The 25,821-nt window shown below is 42.1% G+C and overlaps 2 protein-coding genes across 4 annotated transcripts; one reads left to right on the top strand and one right to left on the bottom strand.

Annotated features, from left to right (window-relative positions):
• Window positions 1–3,461: 3,461 nt before the first annotated feature.
• Window positions 3,462–25,543, bottom strand: LOC109898202 (SAGA-associated factor 29-like). Of its 3 annotated transcripts, none has more exons than XM_031833755.1 (11): window positions 25,520–25,543; window positions 9,742–9,839; window positions 6,886–6,959; window positions 6,440–6,515; window positions 5,943–6,015; window positions 5,532–5,596; window positions 5,309–5,438; window positions 4,475–4,621; window positions 4,288–4,323; window positions 3,976–4,138; window positions 3,462–3,813 (listed from the first exon to the last, which is right to left on the bottom strand). In XM_031833755.1, exons 3-11 carry the CDS (start codon window positions 6,949–6,951, stop codon window positions 3,697–3,699), a joined length of 873 nt encoding a protein of 290 aa, XP_031689615.1. In that variant the 5' UTR covers window positions 6,952–6,959; window positions 9,742–9,839; window positions 25,520–25,543; the 3' UTR covers window positions 3,462–3,696. The 3 variants fall into 3 exon arrangements, with proteins under 3 accessions (XP_031689615.1, XP_031689614.1, XP_020348657.1); XM_031833754.1 differs by lacking the exon at window positions 25,520–25,543 and adding an exon at window positions 13,366–13,496; XM_020493068.2 differs by lacking the exons at window positions 9,742–9,839; window positions 25,520–25,543 and adding an exon at window positions 13,366–13,408.
• Window positions 13,043–21,208, top strand: LOC109898203 (nuclear protein 1-like). The gene is made up of 4 exons (XM_020493069.2): window positions 13,043–13,303; window positions 18,835–18,944; window positions 19,204–19,341; window positions 19,618–21,208. Exons 2-3 carry the CDS (start codon window positions 18,845–18,847, stop codon window positions 19,329–19,331), a joined length of 228 nt encoding a protein of 75 aa, XP_020348658.1. The 5' UTR covers window positions 13,043–13,303; window positions 18,835–18,844; the 3' UTR covers window positions 19,332–19,341; window positions 19,618–21,208.
• Window positions 25,544–25,821: the final 278 nt, after the last annotated feature.

The raw sequence follows: 25,821 nt of genomic DNA, 5'->3' as shown, positions 1-25,821 counted from the left end.
ACTGTTACTAGGCCATTATTGAAATTAAGAATTTGTTCTTAACTGAGTTAAATAAAGGTTTAAAAAAAATTGCCAAAGGGGTGTCCACATACTTTGGTGTATATACAGTGGGGCTAAAAAGTATTGTCAGCCACCAATTGTGCAAGTTCTCCCACTTAAAAAAGATGAGAGGTCTGTCATTTTCATCATAGGTACACTTCAACTATGACAGACAAAATGAAAAAAAAAAATCCTGAAAATCACATTGTAGGATTTTTTATTAATTTATTAGCAAATTATGGTGGAAAATAAGTATTTGGTCACCTACAAACAAGCAAGATTTCTGGCTCTCACAGACGTGTAACTTATTCTTTAAGAGGCTCCTCTGTCCTCCACTCGTTACCTGTATTAATGGCACCTGTTTGAACTTGTTATCAGTATAAAAGACACCTGTCCACAACCTCAAACAGTCACACTCCAAACTCCACTATGGCCAAGACCAAATAGCTGTCAAAAGACACCAGAAACAAAATTGTAGACCTGCACCTGGCAGGGAAGACTGAATCTGCAATAGGTAAGCAGCTTGGTTTGAAGAAATCAACTGTGGGAGCAATTATTAGGAAATGGAAGACATACAAGTTTGCTAGAGAGCATTTGGATGATCCAGAAGAAGATTGGGAGAATGTCATATGGTCAGATGAAACCAACATAACTTTTTGGTAAAAACTCAACTCGTCGTGTTCGGAGGACAAAGAATGCTGAGTTGCATCCAAAGAACACCATACCTACTGTGAAGCATGGGGGTGGAAACATCATGCTTTGGGGCTGTTTTTCTGCAAAGGGACCAGGACGACTGATCCGTGTAAAGGAAAGAATGAATGGGGCCATTCAAAATCTCATTCATGAGATTTTGAGTGAAAACCTCCTTCCATCAGCAAGGGCATTGAAGATGAAACGTGGCTGGGTCTTTTCAGCATGACAATGATCCCAAACACACCGCCCGGGCTACGAAGGAGTGGTTTCGTAAGAAGCATTAAGGTCCTGGAGTGGCCTAGCCAGTCTCCAGATCTCAACCCCATAGAAAATCTTTGGAGGGAGTTGAAAGTCCGTGTTGCCCAGCAACAGCCCCAAAACATCACTGCTCTAGAGGAGATCTGCATGGAGGAATGGGCCAAAATACCAGCAACAGTGTGTGAAAACCTTGTGTAGACTTACAGAAAACGTTTGACCTCTGTCATTGCCAACAAAGGGTATATAACAAAGTATTGAGAAACTTTTGTTATTGACCAAATACTTATTTTCCACTATAATTTGCAAATAAATTCATTAAAAATCCTACAATGTGATTTTCTGGATTTTTTTTCTCATTTTGTCTGTCATAGTTGAAGTGTACCTATGATGAAAATTACAGGTCTCTCATCTTTTTAAGTGGGAGAACTTGCACAATTGGTGGCTGACTAAATACTTTTTTGCCCCACTGTAATTGATGCGGTGCGCATCGTTGCTCCAATGTGTACCTAACCATTAACATCAATTCCTTTCTTAAAATCAATACACAGAAGTATATATTTTTAAACCTGCATATTTAGCTAAAATAAATCCAGGCTAGCAGGCAATATTAACCAGGTGAAATTGTGTCACTTCTCTTGATTTCATTGCACGCAGTCAGTGTAAATGCAACAGTTTGGGCCGCCTAATTTGCCAGAATTTTACGTAATCATGACAACATTGAAGGTTGTGCAATGTAACAGGAATATTTAGTCTAATGGATGCCACCCCTTAGATACGTAACGGTTCCGTATTTCACTGAAAGAATAAACGTCTTGTTTTCGAGATGATAGTTTCCGGATTCGACCATATTAATGACCTACGGGTTGTATTTCTGTGTTATTATGTTATAATTAAGTATAGGATTTGATAGAGCAGTCTGACTGAGCGATGGTAGGCAGCAGAAGGCTCATAAGCATAGATTCAAACAGCACTTTCGTGCGTTTTGCCAGCAGCTCTTCGTTGTGCGTCAAGCATTGCGCTGTTTATGACTTCAAGCCTATCAACTCCCGAGATTAGGCTGGTGTAACCGATGTGAAACGTCTAGCTAGTTAGCGGGGTGCGCGCTGATAGCGTTTCAAACGTCACTCGTTCTTGGAGTAGTTGTTTCCCTTGCTCTGCATGGGTAACGCTGCTTCGAGGGTGGCTGTTGTCGTTGTGTTCCTGGTTCGAGCCCAGCGAAGAGAGGGACGGAAGCTATACTGTTACACTGGCAATACTAAAGTGCCTATAAGAACATACAATAGTCAAAGGTTAATGAAATGCAAATGGTATAGAGATAAATAGTCCTATAATAACTACAACCTAAAACGTCTTACCTGGGAATATTGAAGACTCATGTTAAAAGGAACCACCAGCTTTCATATGTTCTCATGTTCTGAGCAAGGAACTGAAACGTTAGCTTTCTTACATGGCATATATTGCACTTTTACTTTCTTCTCCAACACTTTGTTTTTGCATTATTTAAACCAAATTGAACACGTTTCATTATTTATTTGAGGCTAAATAGATTTTTTTAAATTTATTATATTAAGTTAAAATAAGTGTTCATTCAGTATTGTTGTAATTGTCATTATTACAAATAAATAAAATAAATTTAAAAAAACGGCAGATTAATCGGTATCTGCATTTTTTCCTCCTTCAATAATTGGTATCGGCGTTGAAAAATCAGTCGGTTGACCTCTAGTCCAAACACACCAAGAGAGTCATGAAGAGGGCACGACAAAACCTTTTCCCCCTCGGGAGACTGAAAAGATTTGGCATTGATCCCCAGATCCTCAAGAGTTCTACAGCTGCACCATAGAGAGCATCCTGACCGGTCGCATCACCGCCTGGTATGGCAACTGCTCAGCATCTGACAGTAAGGCCCTACAGAGGGTAGTGCGTATGGCCCAGTACATCACTGGGGCCAAGCTTCCTGCAATCCAGAACCTATATAATAGGCGGTGTCAGAGGAAAGCCCATATAATTGTCAGAGACTCGTCACCCAAGTCATAGACTATTTTCTCTTCTACCGCACGGCAAGCGGTACCTGAGCGCCAAGTCTAGGACCAAAAGGCTCCTTAACAGCTTCTACCCCCAAGCCATGAGACTGCTGAGCAATGAATCAAATGGCCAACAGACTATTACATTGACCCCCCCTCCATTTGTTTTGTACACTGCTGCTACTCACGGTTTATTATCTATGCATAGTCACTTCACCCCTACCTAAATGTACAAATTGCCTCTAACCTGTACCCCCGCACACTGACTCGGTATCGGTACCCTCTGTATATAGCTTCGTTATTGTTATGTTATTGTGTTATTTTATTTTTTTACTTTAGTTTATTTGGTAAATATTTTATTAATTCTCCTTGAATTGCACCTTTGGTTCAGGGCTTGTAAATAAGCATTTCACAGTAAGGTCTACACTTGTATTCGGCGCATGTGACAAGTAAAGTTTCATTTGATGTTATTTTATTTGAAACCCGCCCTCAGTGTGTCCATACGTGTGGTTAAGGTATGGAATCCATTGTTATTCTGGGGAGGGGGGTGGTTGGAAACACTTGTCTAGGAACACTTGTCTACACAGTGTACTTGTCAAGTCTGACAAAATACAGTATCTTCAGTCACAGTCCCCTTGATTTCTCCTGACTCCTCTCTTTCTTCTCCTCTTCATCAGTCTCTTCTTTACTTCTTTTTGTTCTCTTTGCAGGCCACCACGTATCTCTGAGCTACGTTGAGGGGCGGGGAGTAGCCGTCTGCGTACGACGTGTCCTCAAACAGCACTGAGTAGTCGTCCTGGGGCTGAGAGAGCAGAAAGAGCGTGGTGGTTAGTGGAGAGAACAGAGTTCACTGATTTGGGGTCAGTTTAGCATTTTCCCCAATAATGGTCAGCTTTATGTAGTTTCGTCATCAAACAAAATGTATTCAAATGACGTCAATCAGCTCTCCCTTTCCTTGTCTCACCCGGTGTGGGTGTGTGTGGATGAGGGCTCTGTAGAAGCAGGTGGTCTGGGGGTAGAGGGCCAGCACTAGCTGGTCTTTACTGAACAGGGCCTCCGGGTCCGTCTCTGGGTTGGCCTTCCACTGGGGCAGGGGTATGATACGCCGCCTGCTAAGTGTGTGTCTCCTGGAGTAGGAGGATGGGAGGGGGGAGATAAGAAGTAGAGTAGATAATTGTCATTATATCCGAGGTGAGATTTTCAGGGCATAAAATATAATGTACTACAAGACAAAATAGTAGGAAAAGAAATATAGAAAATGAAGACATTGACTTACTCTTTTCCTTCCTCATCAATGTCATCCACTTCGTACCTGAAGGATAGAGCAAAATAATACAACTCAAAACAGTCTGTGTTGTAGCTGATTCGCTAAAAGTGTTAAAGGCTGTAGTTGATTGGTAACAGTGGTACATGGCTGTACTTGATTGGCTAAAAGTGGCTGTAGCTGATTTGCTGATAGTTACTTGTTGGTGGAGTGGCTGTAGCTGACCACCTCGGCCAGGATCCACTGTTCGTCTCCGTCCACGGCCTTGACCCGCGCTGCAACCTTGTCCCCTTGCTTGGCCACGTAGTCACTGTTGGCTGGCATCGCCCCACACAGGGGAGGAGGACTGGAGGAGAGGCGGATACAGGGAAGGATGGAGGGTTTTAGGGTTGAGGGAGTAATATAGTAATGGAGGACAGAAAAAAGGGGCAGGTGGAAAAGAAATGGGGGGGGGGGTACTGAACTTGAAATGTACACAACAAGAACACAGATTTTGGCCTCCCGAGTGGCGCAGTGGTCTAAGGCACTGCATCGCATAGAGTCTGGGTTTGAGTCCAGGCTCTGTCGCAGCTGGCCGCGACCGGGAGGCCCATGGGGCGTTGCACAATTGGCCCAGCGTCGTCCAGCTTAGGGTGGGTTTGGCCCCCAGGGATATCCTTGTCTCATCGCCCACTAGCAACTCCTGTGGCAGGCCGGGCGCAGTGCACGCCGACACGGTCGCCAGGTGTACGGTGTTTCCTCCAACACATTGGTGCGGCTGGCTTCCGGGTTGGATGGGCATTGTGTCAAGAAGCAGTGCAGCTTGTTTTGGGTTGTGTTTCGGAGGACGTATGGCTCTCGACCTTTGCCTCTCCCGAGTCTGTACGGGAGTTGCAGCGATGAGACAAAACTGTAACTACTACCAATTGGATACCACGAAATACGGGGGGGAATGTTTTTTTTTTTTTTAAAGAACACAGATTTTTGTTTCCCATTGTAAAATGTTGTGCACTACTATACTGAGCTCAGGAGAGACTGAATCATCAGACCCTACCTGTCTCCTGGCTTGCCAATCCACAGCGGGAGCGTCATGGCCGACTGTTGGAGCAGTGTCATCAGCACCCCCCTCCGCATGGTCTTCCTGGGGGGGTCATTGTCGCTGTTCACCCCTGCCATCTTAGCCGCTGGGGGAGAGGAGAGAGAGGAAAGAGTGAGGCATGGGCTGCATCTCAATAGTTAACAGTGGCTTATTCTCGTCTCCTTCCTTCCATTCTTACCTATTCGCCTCTCCTCCAATAAGGATTTGATCTCTGCAATTTTGTCGAGAGCATGACGAAGAATACTGTGGGAGAGAAAGAGTGGCGCCCAACTTATTTCTTTGGAATTAAGCTGTACTTACGTACTCCACATGGTGGCGATGATTTCTGAACGCAAAAACACATCCAATCACTGAACTACCACAGTTGGATAGGTGAAAGGAAACATTACATTAAATGGCTTACACCAAACCTACCATATCAGATCAGTGGACACTTCAAGGGTCCATAGGGCAAGGGGCATAGGGATATCAGTGTAGGCTACCCTGATGAAGACAGCTTGTCTGTCGAAGCGTTGGTTATTAAATTATTGCATCTGAGCTCCTAAGAGTGTGCGGCTCTCCTTTTCTTTTTCAAGTGTAGGCTACCGACCTGCACTCTGCCTCAGCGTCTGCTCTGGCTGTGGTGTAGAGTCCCCTCAGCTTAGTCCGGTAGTAAGGGGAGGCTGGGGGAGGGAGAAACAAGAATAACACCTTATTACACTGTGTGTGTGTGTGTGTGTGTGTGTGTGTGTGTGTGTGTGTGTGTGTGTGTGTGTGTGTGTGTGTGTGTCCTTATGGGGATCTAAAAGCCCCAAAGTCCCCACAAGGATAGTAATATTTTGATCTTAGGGTTTAGGGTTACAATTCGGATAAGAAGTTAGTGGTAAGGTTTAGGGTTACAAATAAGGGTTAGGTTTAGGGGTTAGGGAAAATAGGATTTTGAATGGAAATTAATTTTAGGTCCCCACGAGGATAGAAGAACATAACGTGTGTGTGTCTGGCTTAGCCAGATGATACATATATAGAAACGGTGTGTAACAGTAATATGAAGAGTGTTGCAGTGTGGATGGACAAAAGGGAATGTGGGGAGGCGAGGTAGAGGCTCACTCTTGTTCTCAGTCTGCATCCTCTCATGTGTTTTCTGGATGTTGAGCAGGTTGTGTTCACTGCGCGACCGCTCCTCCTGAAAAAGAGAAGGAAAGGGATTAATATTACAATGTGGTTGTTGCATAGGTGCAAAATGATGCAATATATCAGCAAGAATAACATGCAATGTGCACACAAAATGTAAATGTATTATAGTGATTGATGTTTGGCAATGAGATTTAATTTGATCTCTGAATATCATTCCTATTCTGTATTGCTAGTTATTACACTACTCCCAAATGTGACTTCAATCCCTATGATGGCATGATGTAAAAATATGAGTAATTGGAGTCACATTTGAATATAACCAGCTAGGTAGCTATTCCTTCACTGTGGTACCTGAATCACAAGTCAGTGCTCCTGATGACAACAGCACTTGGGTGTAGAAACCATTGGTTGAGACTTACCTGCGTCTGTTTGATGAGTTGATGGAGCTCTGTTAAAAGCTCTGCGATTTTGGTGTCCGCCGACATGATGTTGCCTGTGGTAACGAGATGTTCAAAATGCATTCATCAAATTAGTTTCACTTTAGTTTAAGCAGCAACATGACAGACATGCCTTGCACACATGATAGCTAGCCAGCAGATTCCGACCCTACCGTTATGCTTGTTTACAATGAGTTGCACTGGGGTCGGAACGACATCATGGTTAGACTCAGGGGATGAGAAATTGTGTTGTACTCCGAATTGTCCCAACTGTTACACCGGGAAGATTGAACGACTGCTTATTTTCATCCTCATGCTATCCAGCAGGAGCCACAGCAGCCATTATAGAATGACATGTTGCAAAAAACAACAAACGAGCTGATTGGCTGCCACTGGTATTCCAAAACGGTGGCAGTGGCTACTGCTAGCTAGCATGAGGACAAAAAGGGTAGTTTTACAGAAAACTAGCAGTATTTCAATCTTCTTGATGTATCAGTTTGGATATACAGTTGAAGTCGGAAGTTTACATACACCTTAGCCAACTACATTTAAACTCAGTTTTTCACAATTCCTGACATTTAATCCTAACTGTCTTAGGTCAGTTAGGATCACCGCTTTCTTTTAAGAATGTGACATGTCAGAAGAATAGTAGAGCGAATGATTTATTTCAGCTTTTATTTCTTTCATCACATTCCCAGTGGGTCAGAAGTTTACATACACTCAATTCATATTTGGTAGCATTGCCTTTAAATTGTTTAACTTGGGTCAAACTTTTCGGGTAGCCTTCCACAAGCTTCCCACAATACATTGGGTGAATTTTGGCCCATTCCTCCTGAAAGAACTGGTGTAACTGAGTCAGGTTTGTAGGCCTCCTTGCTCGCACACACTTTTTTAGTTCTGCCCCTAAATTTTCTATGGGATTGAGCTCAGGGCTTTGTGATGGCCACTCCAATACCTTGACTTTGTTGTCCTTAAGCCATTTGGCGACAACTTTGGAAGTATGCTTGGGGTCATTGTCCATTTGGAAGACCCATTTGCGACCAAGCTTTAACTTCCTGACTGATGTCTTGAGATGTTGCTTCAATATATCCACTTTTTTTTATTTTATGTGAAGTGCACCAGTCCCTCCTGCAGCAAAGCACCCCACAACATGATGCTGCCACCCCCATGCTTCACGGTTGGAATGGTGTTCTCCGGCTTGCAAGCCTCCCCCTTTTTCCTCCAAACATAACGAGGGTCATTATAGCCAAACTGTTCTATTTTTGTTTCATCAGACCAGAGGATATTTCTCCAAACAGTTAGATCTTTGTCCCCATGTGCAGTTGCAAACCATAGTCTGGATTTTTTATGGCAGTTTTGGCGCAGTGGCTTCGTCCTTGCTGAGCGGCCTTTCAGGTTATGTCGATATAGGACTCGTTTAACTGTGGATATAGATACTTTGGTACCCGTTTCCTCCAGCATCTTCACAGGGTCCTTTCCTGTTGTTCTGGGATTGATTTGCACTTTTCGCACCAAAGTATGTTCATCTCTAGGAGACAGAACGAGTCTCCTTCCTGAGCGGTATGACGGCTGCGTGGTCCCATGGTGTTTATACTTGCGTACTATTGTTTGTACAGATGAACATGGTACCTTCAGGCATTTGGAAATTGCTCCCAAGGATGAACCAGACTTGTGGAGGTCTACAATTGTCTTGGCTGATTTCTTTTGATTTTCCCATGATGTCAAGCAAAGAGGCACTGAGTTTGAAGGTAGACCTTGAAATACATCCACAGGTACACCTTCAATTGACTCAAATTATGTCAATTAGCCAATCAGAAGCTTTTAAAGCCATGAAATCATTTTCTGGAATTTTCCATGCTGTTTAAAGGCACAGTCAACTTGTGTAAACTTCTGACCCACTGGAATTGTGATACAGTGAAATAATCTGCCTGTAACAATTGTTGAAAAAATTACTTGTGTCATGCACAAAGTAGATGTCCTAACAGTCTTGCCAAAACTATAGTTTTGTTAACAAGAAATTTGTGGAGTGGTTTAAAAAACAGTTTTAATGACTCCCACCTGAGTGTATGTAAACTTCCAACTTCAACTGTAGGTCAAATTTAGAGTACAGTGTAACATCCCATCCCTGCATTGAAGTAGGTTTTCCGATCCATATCTTGCGTTGGCTCCACGGTGTCTTAAAGGTCCAATGTTGCCATTTTTCTCTCAATATCAAATAACTTCTGGGTAACCTCACTGTGACTGTTTTCAATTGAAATGGTCAACAAGAAACAAAAATAGCTTCTTAGCAAATAGCAATTTCTCAAGCAAGAATTTTGTTAGGACTGTCTGGGAGTGGTCTATGCGGGGCGGGGAAAATGGAAAACTTTCTGTTATTGGCAGAGAGGTTTGGAACTCACTCGCTTACTGAAGGGAATTGATTAATCTGGCCTGTGTTCACATTCAAAAGTGATTGCTTTTGATAAAAACGCGAGAGGTTGTATGTTACTGGATGATGTACCATGCTGCCATGTTGACAACACGACCATGCAGTGTAGATTACTGTTCAATTTGAGAAAGGTGCTCCTCCCTCACCACGGGCCATAGACCAGTGCCCCACAGCTCAGCATAATCTAATACCGCCCATTGGTCGATTAACTAATTTACCACCTGGTGGATGTAAGATGGAGCCGGAGCAGAAGTCAGACGTTTTACGTGCCCCCAACCGATTGTGTTTTTTTGTTTATTTATCTGCGTTGTTTGTAACTTATTATTTTAACCCATTTTGTACATAATGTTGCCGCTACCGTCTCATATGACCAAAAATAACTTCTAGACATCAGAACTGTGATTACTCACCACGGACTAGCAGAATCCTGTTTCTTCTTTCACGACTCTGACGAGACCGAGACGGAGGATATACGGCTCCCTCGGGAACAGGCCCCGACCCCCGTGATCTGCATGAAGAGGAGGCGGAGAAAGAGAGGCTGGAGAGCGGGCTGCCTTCTGAGAAGTCGGAGGCGATCGAATAAACCCCCACTTCCCTCAATTCTGCTAGCAAACATGCAATCTTTGGACAATAAAATTGCAGAGTTACGGGGAAGATTAAACTACCAACGGGACATTAAAAACTGTAACATCTTATGCTTCACAGAGTTGTGGCTGAACGACGACAAACTCAACATACAGCTGGTTGGTTATACAATGTACCGGCAGGATAGAACAGTGGCGTCTGGTTAGACAAGGGCCGGCGGACTATGTATTTTGTAAATAACAGCTGGTGCACTATATCAAAGGAAGTCTCGAGTTATTGCTCGCCTGGGGTTGAGTATATCATGATAAGCTGTAGACCACACTACCTACCGAGAGAGTTCTCATCTGTATTCTTCGTAGCTGTTTACATACCACCTCAGTCAGAGGTTGGCACTAAGATAGCGTAGAATGAGCTGTATTCCTCCATAAGAAAACAAGAAAACTCTCACACTGAGGCGGCGCTCCTAGTAGCCGGGTACTTTAATGCAGGGGAACTTAATCAGTTTTACCAAATTCCTATCAGCATGTTAAATGTGCAACCAGAGGGTAAAGAACTCTGGGCCACCTTTACTCCACACACAAAGATGCATACAAAGCTCTCCTTTGCCCGCCATTTGGCAAATCTGACCATAATTCCATCCTCCTGATTCCTGCTTACAAGCAAAAATGAAAGCAGGAAGCACCAGTGATTAGATCAATAAAAAAAGTGGTCAGATGAAGCAGATGCTAAGCTACAGGACTGTTTTGCTAGCACAGACTGGAATATGTTATGGGATTCCTCCAATGGCATTGAGGAGTACACCACATCTGTCATTGGCTTCATAAATAAGTGCATCGATGACGTTGTCCCCACAGTGACTTACGTACATACCCCAACCAGAAGCCATGGATGACAGGCATCATCTGCACTGAGCTAAACGCTAGAGCTGCCGCTTTCAAGAAGCAGGACTGTAACCCAGAGACTTATAAGAAATCCAGCTATGCCCTCCCACTAATCATCAAACAGACAAAGCATCAATACATGACAAAGATCGAGTCATACTACACCAGCTTTGACGCTCGTTGGATGTTGTAGGGCTTGCTAACCATTACAGACCACAAAGGGAAGCTGCCCAGTGACACGAGCCTACCAGACGAGCTAAACTACTTCTATGCTCGCTTCGAGGAAAATAACACTGAAACATGCATGAGAGCACCAGTTGTACCGGAAGACTGTGTGACAATGCTCTCTGGAGCTGATGTGAGTAAGACAGGTTAACATTCACAAGGCCGCAGGGCCAGAAGGATTACCAGGATGTGTACTGCGAGCACGCTCTGACCAACTGGCAAGTGTCTTCACTGATATTTTCAACCTCTCCCTTGTCCGAGTCTGTAATACCAACATGTTTTAAGCAGACCACCATAGTGCCTGTGCCCAAGAACATTAAGGTAACCTGCCTAAATGACTACCGACTCGTAGCACTCACGTCTGTAGCCATGAAGTGCTTTGAAAGGCTGGTCATGGCTCACATCAACACCATCATCCCAGAAACCCTTGACCCACTCTAATTTGCATATCGCCCCCACAGGTCCACAGATGATGCAATCTCTATTTCACTCCACACTGCCCTTTCCCACCTGGACAAAAGGAACACCTATGTGAGAATGCTATTCATTGACTACAGCTCAGCATTCAACACCATAGTGCCTTCAAAGCTCATCAGTAAGCTAAGGACCCTGGGACTAAACACCTCCCTCTGCAACTGGATCCTGGACTTCCTGATGGGTAGCCAACAACACATCCGCCACACTGATCCTCAACACAGGGGCCCCTCAAGGGTGCATGCTCAGCCCCCTCCTGTACTCCATGTTCACTCATGACTGCACGGCCAGGCACGACTCCAACACCATAATTACATTTGCAGATGACACAACAGTGGTAGGCCTGATCACCGACAACAAGAGGACGGCCTACAAGGAGTAGGTCAGAGACTTGGCCGTGTGGTGCCAGGACAACAACCTCTCCTTCAACGTGATCAAGACAAAGGAGATGATTGTGGACTATAGGAAAAAGAGGACCGAGCACGGCCCCATTTTCATCGAAGGGGCTGCAGTGTAGCAGGTTGAGAGCTTCAAGTTCTTTGGTGTCCACATCACCAACAAACTAACATGGTCGAAGGACACCAAGCCAGTCATGAAGCTTGCATTTCGAACAAGCATTTCGCTACACTCGCATTAACATCTGCTAACCATGTGTATGTGACAAATACAATTTGATTTGATTTGAAGCAGGCACGACAAAAACATATTCCCCCTCAGTAGACTGAAAAGATTTGGCATGGGTCCTCAGATCCTCAAAAGGTTCTACAGCTGCACCATCGAGAGCATCCTGGCTGGTTGCATCACTGCCTGGTATGGCAACTGCTCGGCCTCCGACCGCAAGGCACCACAGAGGGTAGCGCAAACGGCCCAGTGCATCACTGTGGCCAAGCTTCCTGCCATTCAGGACCTCTATACCAGGCAGTGTCAGAGGTAGGCCCTAAAAATTGTCAAAGACTCCAGCCACCCTAGTAATAGACTGTTCTCTCTGCTACTGCAGAGCAAGCGGTACCGGAGCGCCAAGTCTAGGTCCAAGAGGCTTCTAAACAGCTATTACGCCAAGCCATAAGACTCCTGAACATCTAATCAAATGGCTACCCAGACTATTTGCATTTCCCTGGGCCTCGTAAATATGCATTTCACTCCAAGGTCTACACCTGTTGTATTTGGCACATCCCACCAAAACAGGCTGAAATTTCAGGTGGTCTTTTTAAAATTGAATGTTTAACTCGGCAAGTCAGTTGAGAACAAACTCTTATTTACAATTACGGCCTACACCGGCCAACGCTGGGCTAATTGTGTTACGCCCTTTGGGACTCCCAATCACTGCCAGTTGTGATACAGCCTGGATCTTTTCAAAGAGCTCTTACACCAAAGGCATTATCCTTTTCACAATATTATTCCAACTACATAGTGTGAGTATATATATACAAAACTCAGGAAAATAACGTTGACTGCAATGGGCCTTTAATCTAACCATAATTGCGTTCTGACCCCAGTGCAGCTCCATGTAAACAAGCGCAACGTTAGAATCTTCTGGCTAACAGTAAGGTTAGCTGTATTGTTCGCAACTTATGTCACATTTACTTTGTACTGGCAAGTTGTCTGCAAGAGTTAGCTAACGTGGTCAGAACAAACATATTGTAGGAAACTAGCCAGCTAAAATTAGAAAATTTAGCAAGCCAACTAATGTTCGCAAGCTAGCTTAGCTGGCTAAATAGCTAGCTAGCTTCTATGACTCCTTAAACGTGATCTTTCCTTTTATCAACCACCAAGCGCAGTTTATTTTGTGGAGTAAAGTTACATGTTGGTAAGTAGTCGTAAATTGTTATACAACATGTTTAGAACTATACATTCAGACTATCTCCCTACCTTTGGTAGTTTGTGAGCTTTCATTCGTTTCAAGGCCTACTACGGACTGGCAGCGAGGACAAACAGCACTACCCCAAACGTTTGTCTTACGGGTCTTTCAATATTGCATCTCGGCCATAGACTGTATAAGAAATAAGGCATCTCTCTACCATATAGGTGTTCTAATGTAAAATAATAATAATAATCACACGTAAATATAATTGTTGTTTGAATTCGTTTAGCTAATATGTACAACCCATGGAATGTAAGTGGTGAAGCAAATTATATTTTCCAAAAATCTCTCCTCAATGTTTACATATTGAAACATACAGACAATTCCTTTCAGGCATGATCTTGTAAACACATTCAATTGCACTGTAATGTTTGTGTAAAATGTTCCGTCAGCAGAATTCTGCAAGGGGGCGGAGGGAGGTTTGGCCTCTGGAAACACTATGGTGAAGAAAACACCCACATAAACAGCAAAACAATCACTAAGAACAAAACTTAATAGAGTACTAATATGAATGTAAAGCTAGGTAGACCGTGCCTTTAATGTAAAGCAATATATTATACCTATTTGATATTACTAGTTGGGTGTGTGTGGAGGGAAGCACAAAGGGTGGTGAGGTGGAGATACTGAAAAGTTCATATTCAACACTGACATGGAGAAAATAAGGTAGTAAAATGGACCATAGACAGACACAGATAAGTGTTGGCTTATCTGCCATGCTTCAAAACTGTCTGGGGCGCTCCGTGCTGTTTATAATTGTCTGTGTGTATCTTTGTGTGTTTGTTGAGAGCAGGCTTAATCACAGCTCATATGGTAAGCTCATATTTCAGCAAATATTTATTGAACAGAGTACCCACATGACTGAGAGATGCTAAGAAAGCGTGGAAGGACGAGTCACAGAAAGAGTAAGGGGAGAAAAACAGTGAAAGAAAGAACAGGACTGTTGATAGATAACTGAGAGACTGCCGTTGAAAGGAAAACAGCACATGTAAGAAATATGAATAGTGGGAGTGAAAGAGAGATAAAGAAGAGAGAATGGGACAAAGAGAGAGTGACGCTTTAACATGTCGCCCCGGTTTATGGCCAGTACAGTACTGTTTATGACTGTTTATGGAGGCAGCGAGAGAAGTAAAATATGCCAAGAACTCTGTGGCTGTGTAAAACCTGTGTCAACCCTTCCTTGCTCAAAAACAATTGGGTCATATCCAAAAGGAATGGTTTGTGGAATATTCAATGAAGGCTTTAGGAGAAGAGGCTACTTTGAGAGGTTTTACTCATATCTCCTGGTTCACAGCCTGTAAATTATACGACGGCATCTGATCAGGAGTAGATTTATGTGAGGGAAGGGTCCTTCCTCATCGTTCTCACAGATATAGACAGTCATGTCACAGATACAGACAGTCGTACTTTGTCATGACTACAGTCTGAATCATTCTATCAACGGTATATACAGTTGAAGTCGAAAGTTTACATACACTTAGGATGGAGCCATTTAAAACTTGTTTTTCAACCACTCCACAAATGTCTTGTTAACAAACTATAGTTTTGGAAAGTCGTTTGGGACATCTACTTTGTGCACGACACAAGTAATTTGTCCAACAATTGTTTACAGATTATTTCACTTATAATTCACTGTATCACAATTCCAGTGGGTCAGAAATGTACACACACTAAGTTGACTGTGCCTTTAAAACAGCTTGGAAAAATCCAGAAAATTATGTCATGGCTTTAGAAGCTTCTGATAGGCTAATTGACATAATTTGAGTCAATTGAAGGTGTACCTGTGGATGTATTTCAAGGCCTACCTTCAAACTCAGTGCCTCTTTGCTTGACATCATTGGAAAATCTAAAGAAATCAGCCAAGACCTCAGAAAGAAAATTGTAGACCCCAAGTCTGGTTCATCCTTGGGAGCAATTTCCAAATGCCTGAAGGTACCACGTTCATCTGTACAAACAAAGGTTTGCAAGTATAAACACCATGGGACCACGCAGCCGTCATACTGCTCGAGAAGGAGACGCCTTCTGTCATCTAGAGATGAACATACTTTGGTGCAAAATGTCCAAATCAATCCCAGAACAACAGCAAAGGACCTTGTGAAGATGCTGGAGGAAAGAGGTATAAAAGTATCTATATCCACAGTAAAACAAGTCCTATATCGACATAACCTGAAAGGCCGCTCAGCAAGGAAGAAGCCACTGCTCCAAAACTGCCATAAAAAAGCAAGACTATGGTGCAACTGCACATGGGGACTACTTTTTGGAGAAATATCCTCTGGTCTGATTAAACAAAAATAGAACTGATTGGCCATAATGACCATCGTTATGTTTATAGGAAAAGGAGGGAGGCTTGCAAGCCGGAGAACACCATTCCAACCGTGAAGCACGGGGGTGGCAGCATCATGTTATGGGGGGGCTTTGCTGCAGGAGGGACTGGTGCATTTCACAAAATAGATGGCATCATGAGGACGGAAAATGATGTGGATATATTGAAGCAACATTTCAAGACATCAGTCAGGAAGTTAAATCTTGGTTGTAAATGGGTCTTCCAAATGGACAATGACCCCAAGCATACTTCCAAAGTTGTGGCAAAATGGCTTAAGGACAACAAATTGAAGGTATTGGAGTTGCCATCACAAAGCCCTGGCCTCAATCCTATAGAAAATGTGTAAGCAGAACTGAAAAAGTGTGTGCGAGCAGGGACGCCTACAAACCTGACTCAGTTACACCAGCTCTGTCAGGAGGAATGGGCCAACATTCACCCAACTTATTGTGGGAAGCTTGTGGAAGGCTACCCAAAACATTATACCCAAGTTAAACAATTTAAAGCTAATGCTACCAAATACTAATTGAGTGTATGTAAACTTCTGACCCACTGGGAATGTGATGAAAGAAATAAAAGCTGAAATAAATCATTCTCTCTACTCTTATTCTGACATGTCACGTTCTTAACAGAAAGCGGTGATCCTAACTGACCTAAGACAGGGAATTTTTACTATGATTAAATGTCAGGAATTGTGAAAAACTGAGTTTAAATGTATTTGGCTAAGGTGTATGTAAACTTCCGACTTCAACTGTACATACAGTGCCTTGCAAAAGTATTCATCCCCCTTGGCGTTTTTCCTAATTTGTTGCATTACAACCTGTCATGTAAATGGATTTTTATTTGGATTTCATGCAATGGACCTACACAAAATAGTCAAATTGTTGAACTGAAATGAAAACAATAACTTGTTAAAAATCTTTTTAAAAATGAACAATGGAAAAGTGGTGCGTGCATATGTAATCACCCCCTTTGCTATGAAGCCCCTAAGTAAGATCTGGTGCAACCAATTACCTCCAGAAGTCACATAATTAGTTAAATAAAGTCCACCTGTGTGCAATCTAAGTGTCACATGATCTGTCACATGATCTCAGTATATATACACCTGTTCTGAAAGGCCCCAGTGTCTGCAACACCGCCAAGCAAGGGACACCGCCAAGCAAGGGACACCGCCAAGCAAGGGACACCGCCAAGCAAGGGACACAGCCAAGCAAGGGACACCACCAAGCAAGCAGCACCATGAAGACCAAGGAGCTCTCCAAACAGGTCAGGGTCAAAGTTGTGGTGAAGTAGAGAGAAGAAGAAGAAGTACGTTGAACATACCACGGAGCACCATTAAATCCATTATTAAAAAATGGAAAGAATATGGCACCACAACAAACCTGACAAGAGAGGGCTGCCCACTAAAACTCACGGATTAGGCAAGGAGGGCATTAATCAGAGGCAACAAAGAGACTAAAGATAACCCTGAAGGAGCTGCAAAGCTCCACAGCAGAGATCTGTCCATAGGACCACTTTAAGCCGCACACTCCACAGAGCTGGGCTTTACGGAAGAGTGGCCAGAAAAAAAGCCATTGCTTAAACAACAAACAATTGTGAACTATTAATAGAAGGAAAATCCATGAGTGTAGTGGCCTACACAACACCCCACTATAGAGCAATGGGATAAAGAAAAAAATAAGCAAACACATTTGGTGTTCGCCAAAGGGCATGTGGGAGACTCCCCAAACATATGGAAGAAGGTACTCTAGTCAGGTTAGACTAAAATGTTGCTTTTTGGCCATCAAGGAAACGCTATGTCTGGCACAAACCCAACACCTCCCATCACCCCAAGAACACCATCGCCACAGTGAAGCATGGTGGTGGCAGCATCATGCTGTGGGTATGTTTTTCTTCAGCAGGGACTGGTCAGAATTGAAGGAATAGTGAGAATTCAATTGAGAATCTGTGGTATGACTTAAAAATTGCTGTACACCAGCGGAACCCATCCATCTTGAAGGAGCTGGAGCAGTTTTGCCTTAAAGAACGGGCAAGCTGTAAGAGACTTGCAGCTGTAATTACTGAAAAAGGTGTCTCTACAAAGTATTGAATTTGGGGGGGGTCAATAGTTATGTACGCTCAAGTTTTCTGTTTTTTTGTCTTATTTATTGTTAGTTTTACCCCCAAAAATATTTTGCATCTTCAAAGTGGTAGGCATGTTGTGTAAGTCAAATGATACAAACCCCCCCAAAAATCTATTTTAATTCCAGGTTGTAAGGCAACAAAATAGGAAAAATGCCATGGGGGGTGAATACTTTCGCAAGCCACTGTATATATATATATATATATATATATATATATATATATATATATATATATATATATATATATTCCTTTATGTAGGCCTACATGTATTCGCTGTACAGTACCACATACATTTAATTTCCTCTCTACTAACATGCACACGTGAGAACACACACACAATGGGATTTCATGGGTGCTATAGAACTGCGATCAAAATGGGTTCAATGCCTACTGAACAACCAGAATCTATCAACAGCTTTGCATTGTCACCAAAAGTTGGTTCCCCATGCTCACATTCACACACCTCACCTTCAAGCACCCTTTGGATGGAGCCCTGACAGACAAATGGAGGACAAACAAAGAAAAGGGGGTCTGTTAGAAAACGTGAGAAGTGTGAGTTTTGAACCACAGATGTTGATAAGACTGAAGGAAAAACATTATTCATCTAATCTTTGTCTCCGAGGAGGGAGGGGTTGATAGGGCAGATTAACCATGTCGGTGAAGGAAACTAGGTGGAGAGAGAGAGAGAGAGAGAAAAAGAAAGAAAACATGTACCACAAGATGAATAGCAAATTAAATCAATAAAGGGCACCTGATAAATAAAAAAACATGGGTGACCTTGGAAGTCAGTTGGCGTCAAATATTTACCAAAAACTCATGCAACTTTCACTGACTCAGGCAAGGGCCAAGGACTCATAACAAGGAGAAAGGGAGGAGCGACCATGCTTTATTAAACACATGGGCAAGTGCATAAAACCACTCATTTCTAGAGTTGAAAGAAAGAGAAACACCCGTGGAAAAATAACTGCTTTCTAAAGTTGTTTTGTTGCTGTCCAGCGAAAAGTCATTTCTCAGTTACTTTTTATTTGTTCAATAGAAGCGTCGCTATGGCAAGTTTCGTAGACGTGAAGAATGTTGAGCCAACCCACTTTGAAGAACAACACTACGACGAATATGAATACTACAACCTTTCAGAAAAATACATAAGTAAGAATCAGTCATTCTTATGTTTGTATGTGCAATGAATTATCAAGTTATGACCATCAAATAATGGTAGCCAACAAATAATTTGAAGATTCATTCAATTTCTATGGGTCGGTGAGGTTCAATCTATGAAGAACTCTCAACTCCTCAACGTGTTGCAAGTGGCACATGTTGACTGCTACAATGTTGCATTGGGGGCAAGTGGGTGTGTTATTGTTTTCAAAGTCTCACAATCTGAACTGTGAACTCGCACTGTTTCCAGGTGGCGCTAGCCGCAAGGGGAGGTCAACGAAGGAAGCCAGCGACAATACCAACCGACCCAACCCCGGAGGCCACGAGCGCAAGCTCATAGAGAAACTTCAGAACACTGAAAAGAAGGCCAAGGAGTGAGTAAATGGAGGTAAGTCACCCCCCCGCCCTCCAATCTTTGTATGCACTTCACAATTTCAAACAAGTGTGGGACACAATATGAAGTTTGAGGAAGTGAATATTCAACATTTGCTCTACAGTGAATTATATATTTTTTTGTAGGCTTATTGACCTACTAAATACCATTTTTAAGGCATTGTTTTGTTTCTATCTTGGTACTCTGTTCCTACCACCCTCAAGTGCCCTCATGTAGCAAACGGTCAACTAGGCAGAACCGTAACCAAAGTGCATTTGTCTTTCCTTTCAGGGCAAATCGGACGGTTAACACTGGCAACCGACCATGGCCGCCTTGGTGACAAAACAAGATGGGCAGACAGACGGTGAACTCCAATGTAGAGAGGGGTGAATATGAGGACGGGTCACAGGCTGCCAATGAGTTTGACTCTAGCATCAGTGAAGGGGGATTTCAGTCCTCTCCTTCATAGAGCTGATGGTATGGAGTGGGAGTGGCCCCCATATTGGGTGTTCACCTCAGTCATGGGTAGACCTCCACTGAAGGTGATGTAGACCACCATGCAAGCGGTCTTCTGGACGACCTTCCCAAACAAGTGGGGAGTAATGGGAGTGGTTGCAGGCTGCATCATGTTTCAGTATCAATGTGGTTTTGTTTTTAAGTCTTAATTGATGATATTTGTCACTTAATGTTTTTTTTTTAAAGCAAAGAGGTTCTTAAAATGTATTTATTTTACAAAGTGTATTGAAAATAAGTCTAGGTTTAAAGTGGTACTCCAGTCTCCTTTTCAACTCATTTAACACCCGAATTACTTATTAACAAAAGGTTCATCTCAATAGGTTGTCCAGGTAAGTCATGACATGGCACGGGGGTGGGCTTTCCTCTAGTGACATCACAACTTCCCATCCAACCAACTCCGTGTATGCCCTATTCCTTGAAGTTTGCAGTTGTCTAAACCCTATTTTGCTTAAAACCTATTTTTACCTTTTGGTGTGTGTACTTTACTGTCTTTATACTTGGGATATTACTTTTCCAACATCACTGGAGGACATCTTTAATTCTGAATTTGTCTTCATGGAAGGTGTCATGGGCTGCAATCTTCAAACAAGCCAATAGGTGGCAGTAACCGATTTGTGTCAAGTTAAAGTCCTTTCTTTGGGAATGCTCTAGTTTAGAAAATACATTTGTGCCAAAGAATTAAGGGTTATTGTCAAGAAATGGACTATTTGAAGAACCCTTGACAAAGAAAGGAAAATGTAAAAGAATAGACATTTCTGTGACAGCTGCTTAAACTAAATGAATAATGAGAAAATAACTTAAGTCTGGTGCTTTGCATCTCTTTGCGTCTGAAAATGTAGGCTACCCTTGAGCTGAAATTAGTTGATGTTAGGCAGGGTTTTTATACTAGGTTAGTTTCACAGATATATTTCAAGGAGATATAGCCTACATGACAGTTAGATTGTGTATTGTTTTAAAAGTAATTCCCTATTTCTAAATTGTAAAAACAAAACTTGCCATCAAATGCACTCACAAGTGTGAGCTCCATGAGCTCCATGGTCTTTTAAAAGGGAAACTGATATAAAAAGGATGCCAGTATCATCTAACACCCATTTTTTTTCAAAAGCCTTTGGTGGAGCATGTTATGTTTTTCCCATCATGAAAAAAGAGTAAGTTATAGTTAAGTAATCAGTTAAATTAGACATCGAACTTGAACTCTGTAAGAATCTTGGATCTAGCTGTTGGACAGTGTTTTTGTATAGAGATCTCATAAATATGCCTGCGTAACATTTCATGTCTCCTTATGTTATGGGTTGAAAACAGTTATCATGGGCACACAAATCCAAAATAATAAATGTGATTGCAAAATCAAATGCTTCTAAATGAGTCACCTTATCTTGATACCAGTGGTGGTCAGTGACATTTAAGATGAGGGATGACCATTTTTTTTATGAGAATGGCCTTATTTATATTACAGCATGTTGGATGACTGTCATTCATATTCCATTCACCCAGCTCAATCTAACATCAATAGGTTTAGGCTACTACATGATACTCAAATTTTCCCGATAACCATCATGAGGTTGTTACAACCTAGCCTATGAATGAAAGTTTACAACTTAGGTGCACAGGTCGAGAGAAACATTTGAGTAATCAAGGTGACAGTGACACATTCAATACCGCCTTGCACACTCTTGCGTGCATCTAGCTGATCTAGGGTGTAATCATTAGTCCAATAATTACAAACAAGAGTTTCTATTGGACAATTTCAGATATGTTTATCCACGTTTCGTTCCGTTTGTTTCTGTTTAAGAAACTTTTTCAACAGAATCATGATAACACGCAAACAGTTCACTTTCATAGCAGCCACATACAAACAGCATGATCACTTTACTCATTGTAAAGTCCTTCTCGCATCTATGCGCTCTCATCCTCTCACCTTTACCCTTCACTTATTAACTTCAGTGCACAACATATCAGCTGTCTGTGACCAGGCTAAGAAACCTTTCCAAGCCAAACCTTTATATCATAACCGCTAAACGCTACACACATTGTTGTCACCATATTAGCTAACTTCATAGGTGTCATGACGTTGGCCTGGGGGTAGGTTTATGACAGTCATAAATACCTCTTCCCTCCTTTTTCCGCTCTCTACCCTACTGATGTTACATTTGCAAAACCCTTGGTTAACAAAGAGATTCTTGGAATATCAGAAGGTGGGGGGAAATGAACTATATTCTGGTAATCTGACCAATTGAACATATGCGGTGGTACTTAATGAATAGGATGTCGGTTCGGTTGTCTTCTGAGACATTCTCATCAATGATAAGATGACATAAACTCTACAGTGGAAAGTCTACACATCAGAGTTATCGGATTCACATGGAATTGTTGTTCAATTTAAATGTTTGAATATGAAATTATTCGTGATGGGATGAAATGTGATTTTAGCTTCTAAAATGTGAGATTTGGGTTTTCATAAGGTAGGGCTCTGCTCAATCAGTGGCCCGCCCCTGTGAAGGGACATGGGCTATAAAACTTTTCAAACACGCCCTCTTCTCCCTTCCTATATAAAGCCTTGACGACAATATAACCTCCTGTTCCGAGGATGTGAGGATGACGGTCTGATGTCAGAATGGTTCAGATAATAACTACAGAACGAAGCCAACATCAGCGTGAGCTTTGGTTGCGAATGGTATGAACTTTAAACCGTTATTCACTACAGAAGTGATACCTCCTAGCCGTTGAGTTAGCAACAGCAACTGCAAACGAGGGTTAGGAAGGAACAGACAGAGTATCCCGTCTATCACACAACGACGTTACTACAATGTATCCATTAGACCACCAGGAGACATTCTTCAAAGGACAAAAGACTCGGTTTGGCAACACGGCCTTCCATCTACCACCAACCTACCGAAGCGCAGCTCAGAGTAAATATTTATTGCATTTTCCTTTTCCAAATGGGCGGTAATTTAGAATGCATAAGATACTGTATTTACGATAGCACAGCTTCGCCCTTTGTTCCTCAGTCTTCCCGCTCTTTCACTCAAACCCAGCCCCTTTTCTTTTGTGTAACAAGCTGTCATATCTGTTCCGCCCGCTAGGGACGTTTTCCTTTATGACGTAATTTGTAATCAAGTTGATTAATTATGTGTATATGTAATTCTGTGTGATTAGTTAGGTATTTAGTAAATAAATAATTAAACCCAATTTTGTATTGCTGATTCAACTTGTTAGCCAGGGTTCGTGCAGATAACCAAGAATTTACAACTTTCAGATGAGACTGAATTAAGATGACGATTAATATTGACTGCTATTGATGTAAAATATTACTAGGTTTTTAAGAGTTTATTCGGAAGATAACAGCTCTATAAATTTTATTTCGTGGTGCCCCGACTCTCTAGTTAATTACATTTACATGATTAGCTCAATTAGGTATAGAATAGCATGTCATATCACTTAATCCAGCATAGCCAAAGACACGACATAGGCAACATAGCTACTTGTACTAACGTGTTAGTAAACCCGCTACAATCATGCAGTACAGTTTAGCAGTTACAATGCCAGGCCACGGTGGCAATACATTTGTAAAACCAAAAACGTACCTTGACTTCCACTGTTGGATATTCTTTTTGATATCTATCTGAGACACGTGTGTTTGAGTAGGCTAAACTATCTAGCTGCATTCGCTTGCTAAGTAAGTGAAACTGAAAAAAAGATGACATCTCTATCTCTCTCTTCCTTCTCCTTGTTTTGGAAGCAATTAATTTGTTAAAAACTTAAACTATTGTCTTTCTCTCTCTTTTAGTCAACTGCTCACCACATTGTATGCACTGCAGTGCTACAATGCTTTCAGTACTAGATACATTATCTGATCCTTTGATTGGTTGGACAACATGTCAGTTTCAAGAGCCATGCTTCAAGAGTCATGCTTCAAGAGCTCTGATAGGTTGGAGGATGTCCACCGTAAGCTGTCATAATTAGACTTAATTAGTAAGTCTAATCAATTATTTGGTGACATGAATATTTAGTTTAGTTTTATCTAAAAATTATTACTTTTTAAATGTTAGAACATTTTTATTTTTATGAAACTCACTGAGGAGGATGGTCCTCCCCTTCCTCCTTTGAGGAGCGTCCACTGGTGCTCAATCACTGACTTACAGTGCATTCGGAAAGTATTCAAACCCCTTGACTTTTTCCACACTTTTTTACGTTAGACTTATTCCTAAATTGATTAAATTATTTTTTCCCCCTCATCAATCTAAACACAATACCCCATAAAGCAAAAACAGTGTTTTAGAAATGTTTGCAAAAAACCCTGAAATATCTCATTTACATAAGTATTCAGACCCTTTACTCTGTATTTTGTTGATGCACCTTTGGCAGCGATTACAGCCTCAAAGTCTTCATGGGTATGACGCTACAAGCTTGGCACACCTGTATTTGGGGAGTTTCTCCCATTCTTATCCTACAGATCCTCTTAAGCTTTGTCAGGTTGGATGGGGAGTGTCGCTGCACTGCTATTTTTAGGTCTCTCCAGAGCTGTTCGAGTTCAATTCCGCGCTCTGGCTGGGCCACTAAAGGACATTCAGACACTTGTCCCAAAGCCACTCCTGCGTTGTCTTGGCTGTGTGCTTAGGGTCCTTGTCCTGTTGAAAGGTGAACCTTCGCCACCTGTCTGAGGTCCTGAGCTCTCTGGAGCAGGTTTTTATCAAGGATCTCTCTGTACTTGCTCTGTTCATCTTTCCCTCGATCCTGACTAGTCTCCCATTTCGTGCAACTGAAAAACATCCCCACGGCATGATGCTGCCGCCACCATGCTTCATCGTAGGGATGGTATTGGCTAGTTGATGAAAAAGGCTGTAACATAACAAAATGTGGAAAACGGTGCCTTTCAGAACCCCTTTCGGTTTTGTTTTGGTTATCAAAGAGATTTTCATTGTTTGTGAGTGACATATTGAGTTTGTCTTGTGGGAACGTAACACCCAGTCACTACAAAGACACAGGCATCCTTCCTAAATCAGTTGCCATGAGGCCAATGGTGACATTAAAACAGTTACAGAGTTTACTGGCTGTGATGGATCAACAACATTGTAGTTACTCCACAATACTAACCTAAATGACAGAGTGAAAAAAATATTCCAAAACATGCATCCTGTTTGCAATAAGGCACTAAAATAAAACTGCAACAAAAGTGGCAAAGAAATGTACTTTATATCCTGAATACAAAGCATTATGTTTGGGGAAAATCGAACACAACACACAAGCTCTTCATATTTTCTAGCACGGTGGTGAATGCATGTTAAGGGTATGCTTGTCATTGGCAAAGACTAGGGAGTATTTTATTATAAAAATAAATAGAATAGAGCTAAGCACAAGCAAAATTCTAGAGGGACAGCTGGTTAGTCTGCTTTCCAACAGACACTGCTTTCCAACAGACAAATTCACCTTTCAGCAGGACAATAACCTAATACAGAAGGCCAAATATACACTGGAGTTGCTTGCCAAGACAACATTGAAGGTTCCTGAGTGACCTAGTTACAGTTTTGACCTAAATCAGCTTGAAAATCTATGGCAAGACTTGAAAATGGCTGCCTAGCAATGATCAACAACCAACATGACAGAGCTTGAAGGATTTAAAAAATAATAAATATTGCAAATATTGTAAGATCCGGGTGTGCAAAGCTTAGAGACTTACCAGAAAGCTGTAATCGCTGCCAAAGGTGATTATAACATGTATTGACTCAGGGGATTGAATACTTATCTTATCTGGATTCGGCTATTTCAGCCACACCTTATGCTAACAGGTGTATAAAATCGAACACAGTCATGCAGTTTCCATAGACAAAACATTGGCAGTAGAATGGCCTTACTGAAGAGCTCATTCACTTTCAACGTGGCACCTTCATAGAATGCCACCTTTCTAACAAGTCAGTTCGTCAAATTTCTACCCTGCTAGAGCTGTCCTAGTCAACTGTGCTGTTATTGTGAAATGGAAAC

Source organism: Oncorhynchus kisutch, linkage group LG10 (genome assembly GCF_002021735.2).
Source record: "Oncorhynchus kisutch isolate 150728-3 linkage group LG10, Okis_V2, whole genome shotgun sequence".
Lineage (NCBI taxonomy): Eukaryota > Metazoa > Chordata > Actinopteri > Salmoniformes > Salmonidae > Oncorhynchus > Oncorhynchus kisutch.
This window is presented reverse-complemented; position numbering and strand designations above follow the sequence as displayed.